This window comes from Nerophis lumbriciformis, linkage group LG39 (genome assembly GCF_033978685.3).
Source record: "Nerophis lumbriciformis linkage group LG39, RoL_Nlum_v2.1, whole genome shotgun sequence".
NCBI lineage: Eukaryota > Metazoa > Chordata > Actinopteri > Syngnathiformes > Syngnathidae > Nerophis > Nerophis lumbriciformis.
The window spans coordinates 23,538,209-23,544,249 of NC_084586.2; the positions used below are offsets into that span (position 1 = coordinate 23,538,209).

General features: G+C 45.4%; 1 protein-coding gene across 3 annotated transcripts in view; it reads left to right on the forward strand.

The window, feature by feature from the left end:
- Nucleotides 1-5,625, forward strand: part of nbr1a (NBR1 autophagy cargo receptor a) — a 34,998-nt gene extending 29,373 nt beyond the window's left edge. For all 3 annotated transcript variants that reach the window (XM_072912705.1, XM_072912703.1, XM_072912704.1), the window contains 2 exons: nt 3,676-4,218; nt 5,479-5,625. In XM_072912705.1, the coding sequence (XP_072768806.1) occupies nt 3,676-3,867 (192 nt within the window). In that variant the 3' untranslated portion in view covers nt 3,868-4,218; nt 5,479-5,625. The remainder of the gene's footprint in view (nt 1-3,675; nt 4,219-5,478) is intronic.
- The last annotated feature ends 416 nt before the right edge of the window (nt 5,626-6,041 follow it).

Here is a 6,041-nt window from a genome sequence, read left to right on the forward strand (position 1 = left end):
GTGAAGGATGACTTCTCATTCCCTGTGGTGCGAATATTCACCGTACGTGCTCCCGTTGTATCCACAGTGCGGTTCACAGGAATATCAAAAGTCAGTGGAACCTCGTCCATGTTGATAATGTTCTCTGGCCGGATCTTTTTTTCAGCTATCTTGTTTTTACAATATGCACGGAAAGTAGCCAGCTTTTCTTGAAAGTCTTTAGGCAGTTGCTGTGAAATAGTAGTCCGTGTGCGGATGGAGAGATTGCGTCTTTTCATGAACCGGAAACCTGTCGCTTAGTAGGAGCCATTTTGTGGTCTTTACAGATGTAAACACACAAAGGAAATGAAACGTAATATCCGCGCGCTTCTTCTTCTTCTTCTACGCGGGCGGGTGGTTGCTTACAGTAGAAGAAGAAGCGCTTCCTGTTCTATGGGGGCGGGTGCTTACCTTGGCGGTTGCTTGCGTAGAAGAAGAAGCACTTCCTCTTCTACGGGGAAAAAAGATGGCGGCTGTTTACCGTAGTTGCGAGACCGAAACTTTATGAAAATGAATCTTAATATTAATCCATATATAAAGCGCACCGGGTTATAAGCCGCACTGTCAGCTTTTGAGTAAATTTGTGGTTTTTAGGTGCGGCTAATAGTGCGGAAAATACGGTACTCCTGGTATCTCTCCTGGCGCTGTCATGTTTCTTTTTGGCACTTTGGGGGCGGGTATGCTTAGACGGCCTCTTCTTTCTGATTGGTCAGGCGAAAAACACTGAAAAATGCTCAGAGCCAATCAGAAGTATAGCAGGGCGGGTCATCGTCAATATGTATCAAGATTTACGGAGGAAGAAGTGGATAAAAAAATGTCGCGCGCTGATGAAGGTTATTTCATACCACATAAACACAATACAGGGTAATACAAAATGTGAGCCAAATAAATAATAAGACAACAAACACCATAATCACATCTTTCAGCCAGAACTGGTCCACCAGCAATAACATTATTTTATATTTTCACTTCTTCTTGAACATTTGTTTTCTAATTTATGGAATTTCTTTTGATTCAGCCATAAAATTAATGAAATAATCTTTGAATTTTGTTTTTAAAATGTTAAAAATAGCTTTTAATAATGTATTCTGAAACAGTTTAAAATAATCAGAGAACTAACACTGACCCTACACAACTATGTTGCACAATTAAGTCATTTTTTTTTTAAAGCGAAAGAGGTCATTTCAACAGGTACAGCATCCTATGTCATATCTACATGTAATAAGATTTGTAACAAGGCAAGCCGTTTGTAAATTGGTGGAAAATCGAGCAAGTTATGGTAATTTAAGTAGTACATGTACCATTGACATCAATGTAATGATTGAGGCTAGATGTCTGAAGTAAGATGGCTACAACGTTGCTACGCTGGAGAATGATTGGTCATATGAAAAATGCTCACAGCCAATCAGAAAGAAGGGGCTGTCTAAGCATACCCGCCCCCAAAGTGCCAAAAAGAAACATGACAGCACGAGGAGAGATGCCAGGAGTACACAGAGAGCGCGCAGAAAGGCGTCGCGCGAGCGCAGAAAGGCACCGCGCGCGCGCAGAAAGGAACCACGCGCGCGCAAAATGGTGTCGTGCGTGCGCACGAAGTGGAGAATCAGCGCGCGATAACAGTTTTTATGCGCTCGGATTTTTGGCACTAATGTGACGCCATACAGTTGCCATTGTTTCCAAACGAGCGAACGATCATGGAATCAGCCGGAGAAAAATGGCAAACGAGTCTTAAACCGAAAAGAAAACTGCAGTCATTCCGTGAAGAATATTCAAAAGCCTATCCGGGAATAATTATCCCTTCCAAAAAGGGTGAAAACTACGCCAATTGCACCTTGTGCAGACAAGATTTTTCAATCGGACACGGAGGAATTAGCGATGTAAAAGACCACGTTGGGACAAAAAAACACAAGTCTAATGCCGTTGCTAGCGATACAAGTGGAAAACTTTCAATGTTTTTCGTCGCCCAAACAGTGATGGTTTTAGCAACATTTTAACCTGTCTGAATGCTAATAATCATTTTGCGTCGGCCCCCCTGAACCCCCCACCAGGACTTTGTCCTGGACCTACTGGACCCTGGCTACTAGGTTTTTCTGATTTCAAAAGTTGGCAGGTATGTGAAATCCCTAAATTCCTTGTTGAGAAATGTTGTTCTTAAACAATTTGCTCAGGCATTTGTTGACAAAGTGGTGACCCTCGCCCCGTCCTTGTTTGTGAATGACTGAGCATTTCATGGAAGCTGCTTTTATAGCCAATCATGGCACCCACCTGTTCCCAATTAGCCTGTTCACCTGTGGAATGTTCCAAATCAATCAATCAATCAATCAATCAATGTTTATTTATATAGCCCTAAATCACAAGTGTCTCAAAGGGCTGCACAAGCCACAACGACATCCTCGGTATAGCCCACATAAGGGCAAGGAAAAACTCACCCCAGTGGGACGTCGATGTGAATGACTATGAGAAACCTTGGAGAGGACCGCATATGTGGGTAACCCCCCCCCCCCCCCCCCCTCTAGGGAGACCGAATGCAATGGATGTCGAGTGGGTCTAACATAATATTGTGAGAGTCCAGTCCATAGTGGATCCAACATAATATTGTGAGAGTCCAGTCCATAGTGGATCCAACATAATAGTAAGAGTCCAGTCCATAGTGGGGTCAGCAGGAAACCATCCCGAGCGGAGACGGGTCAGCAGCGCAGAGATGTTCCCAACCGATATACAGGCGAGCGGTCCACCCCGGGTCCCGACCCCGGACAGCCAGCACCCCATCCATGGCCACCGGATCTGTGTGTCTCCCCTTCCACAAGGAATAAGGGGGAGCAGAGGAGAAAAGAAAAGAAACGGCAGATCAACTGGTCTAAAAAAAGGGGGGCTATTCAAAGGCTAGAGTATACAAATGAGTTTTGAGAAGGGACTTAAATGTTTCTACTGAGGTAGCATCTCTAACTGTTACCGGGAGGGCATTCCATAGTACTGGAGCCCCAATAGAAAACGCTCTACAGCCCGCAGACTATTTTTGGGCTCTGGGAATCACTAATAAGCCGGAGTTCTTTGAACGCAGATTTCTTGCCGGGACATATGGTACAATGCAATCGACAAGATAGGACGGAGCTAGACCGTGTAGTATTTTATACGTAAGTAGTAAAACCTTAAAGTCACATCTTAAGTGCACAGGAAGCCAGTGCAGGTGAGCCAGTATAGATATATATATATATATATATGTATATATGTATATAAAGGTATATACAGTATAGGCGTAATATGATCAAACTTTCTTGTTCTTGTCAAAAGTCTAGCAGCAGCATTTTGTACCAACTGTAATCTTTTAATGCTAGACATAGGGAGACCCCAAAATAATACGTTACAGTAATCGAGACGAGACGATAAGTCTTTAATGAGCATTCCTCAACTTTCTCACTCTTTTTTGCCACTTGTGCCAGCTTTTTTGAAACATGTTGCAGGCATCAAATTCCAAATGAGCTAATATTTGCAAAAACTAAGAAAGTTTCTCAGTGTGAACATGAAATATCTTGTCTTTGCAGTTGAATATAAGTTGAAAAGGATGTGTTTGATGTAGCATGTACACAACTTGACTGTATTTAAGATGTCCACCATAAGAGCAGGTGTTGTAACTCCTGCTGTGTGTGATGTACCTGGCAGCGAGGTGTGGACCCAGCAGGGCGCCAGGACCCGTCCCTGATGGCCATGCTGCTGGAGATGGGCTTCATGGACCGGCGTGTGAACCAGCGGCTGCTGAGGAAGCACGGCTACAACCTGCTGCACACCGTCAACGAGCTGGTGCAGTTGGCGGAGGACACGGCGCCCCAGCGGGCCCTGGAGGCTCCCCACTGACGCCACCTAGCTTTATTTCCCAGTAACAACAACTTCACAAGTGTTCATTTGGACCAAGCTGACCTTTGATCTTTCTAGTCTCCTTTTCACCACTCTTGTTTCTTACATGGGCTTCTTCTTCTTCTTCTTCTCCTCCTCATCCGTGGCCAACTCTGAATGTTCTAGAAGTGTGTGGTAGAGTAGAGAGGGAATATTCTCTGCCTGAATCTTTTTCCTTTTTATTCCAGTACTGTTTCTCTCTTGCTAGACGTGACGTGTGGAATGTAAACAAAGTCTATTTACACGCTCGCACCAAAACTAGCCATGGTCTTGGAGCATGTCAACACAGTCCTCCAGCTGGAGTAGTACCAGGCATCATCACTACTTGGTTGTTAGAGTCCTCCAGCTGGAGTAGTACCAGGCATCATCACTACTTGGTTGTTAGAGTCCTCCAGCTGGAGTAGTACCAGACTTCATCACTACTTGGTTGTTAGAGTCCTCCAGCTGGAGTAATACCAGGCTTCATCACTACTTGGTTGTTAGAGTCCTCCAGCTGGAGTAGTACCAGACTTCATCACTACTTGGTTGTTAGTCCTCCAGCTGGAGTAGTACCAGGCTTCATCACTACTTGGTTGTTAGAGTCCTCCAGCTGGAGTAGTACCAGGCTTTATCACTACTTGGTTGTTAGTCCTCCAGCTGGAGTAGTACCAGGCTTCATCACTACTTGGTTGTTAGAGTCCTCCAACTGGAGTAGTACCAGGCATCATCACTACTTGGTTGTTAGAGTCCTCCAGCTGGAGTAGTACCAGGCATCATCACTACTTGGTTGTTAGAGTCCTCCAGCTGGAGTAGTACCAGGCTTCATCACTACTTGGTTGTTAGAGTCCTCCAGTTGGAGTAGTACCAGGCTTCATCACTACTTGGTTGTTAGAGTCCTCCAGCTGGAGTAGTACCAGGCTTCATCACTACTTGGTTGTTAGAGTCCTCCAGCTGGAGTAGTACCAGGCTTCATCACTACTTGGTTGTTAGAGTTCTCCAGCTGGAGTAGTACCAGACTTCATCACTACTTGGTTGTTAGAGTCCTCCAGCTGGAGTAGTACCAGGCTTCATCACTACTTGGTTGTTAGTCTTCCAGCTGGAGTAGTACCAGGCGTCATCACTACTTGGTTGTTAGTCCTCCAGCTGGTGTAGTACCAGGCATCATCACTACTTGGTTGTTAGTCCTCCAGCTGGAGTAGTACCAGACTTCATCACTACTTGGTTGTTAGAGTCCTCCAGCTGGAGTAGTACCAGACTTCATCACTACTTGGTTGTTAGAGTCCTCCAGCTGGAGTAGTACCAGGCTTCATCACTACTTGGTTGTTAGTCCTCCAGCTGGAGTAATACCAGGCTTCATCACTACTTGGTTGTTAGAGTCCTCCAGCTGGAGTAGTACCAGGCTTCATCACTACTTGGTTGTTAGAGTCCTCCAGCTGGAGTAATACCAGGCATCATCACTACTTGGTTGTTAGTCCTCCAGCTGGAGTAATACCAGGCTTCATCACTACTTGGTTGTTAGAGTCCTCCAGCTGGAGTAGTACCAGGCATCATCACTACTTGGTTGTTAGAGTCCTCCAGCTGGAGTAGTACCAGGCATCATCACTACTTGGTTGTTAGTCCTCCAGCTGGAGTAGTACCAGGCTTCATCACTACTTGGTTGTTAGAGTCCTCCAGCTGGAGTAGTACCAGGCTTCATCACTACTTGGTTGTTAGTCCTCCAGCTGGAGTAATACCAGGCTTCATCACTACTTGGTTGTCCTCCAGCTGGAGTAGTACCAGACTTCATCACTACTTGGTTGTTAATCTTCCAGCTGGAGTAGTACCAGGCATCATCACTACTTGGTTGTTAGAGTCCTCCAGCTGGAGTAGTACCAGGCTTCATCACTACTTGGTTGTTAGTCCTCCAGCTGGAGTAGTACCAGGCATCATCACTACTTGGTTGTTAGAGTCCTCCAGCTGGAGTAGTACCAGGCATCATCACTACTTGGTTGTTAGAGTCCTCCAGCTGGAGTAGTACCAGGCTTCATCACTACTTGGTTGTTAGTCTTCCAGCTGGAGTAGTACCAGGCATCATCACTACTTGGTTGTTAGAGTCCTCCAGCTGGAGTAGTACCAGGCTTCATCACTACTTGGTTGTTAGTCTTCCAGCTGGAGTA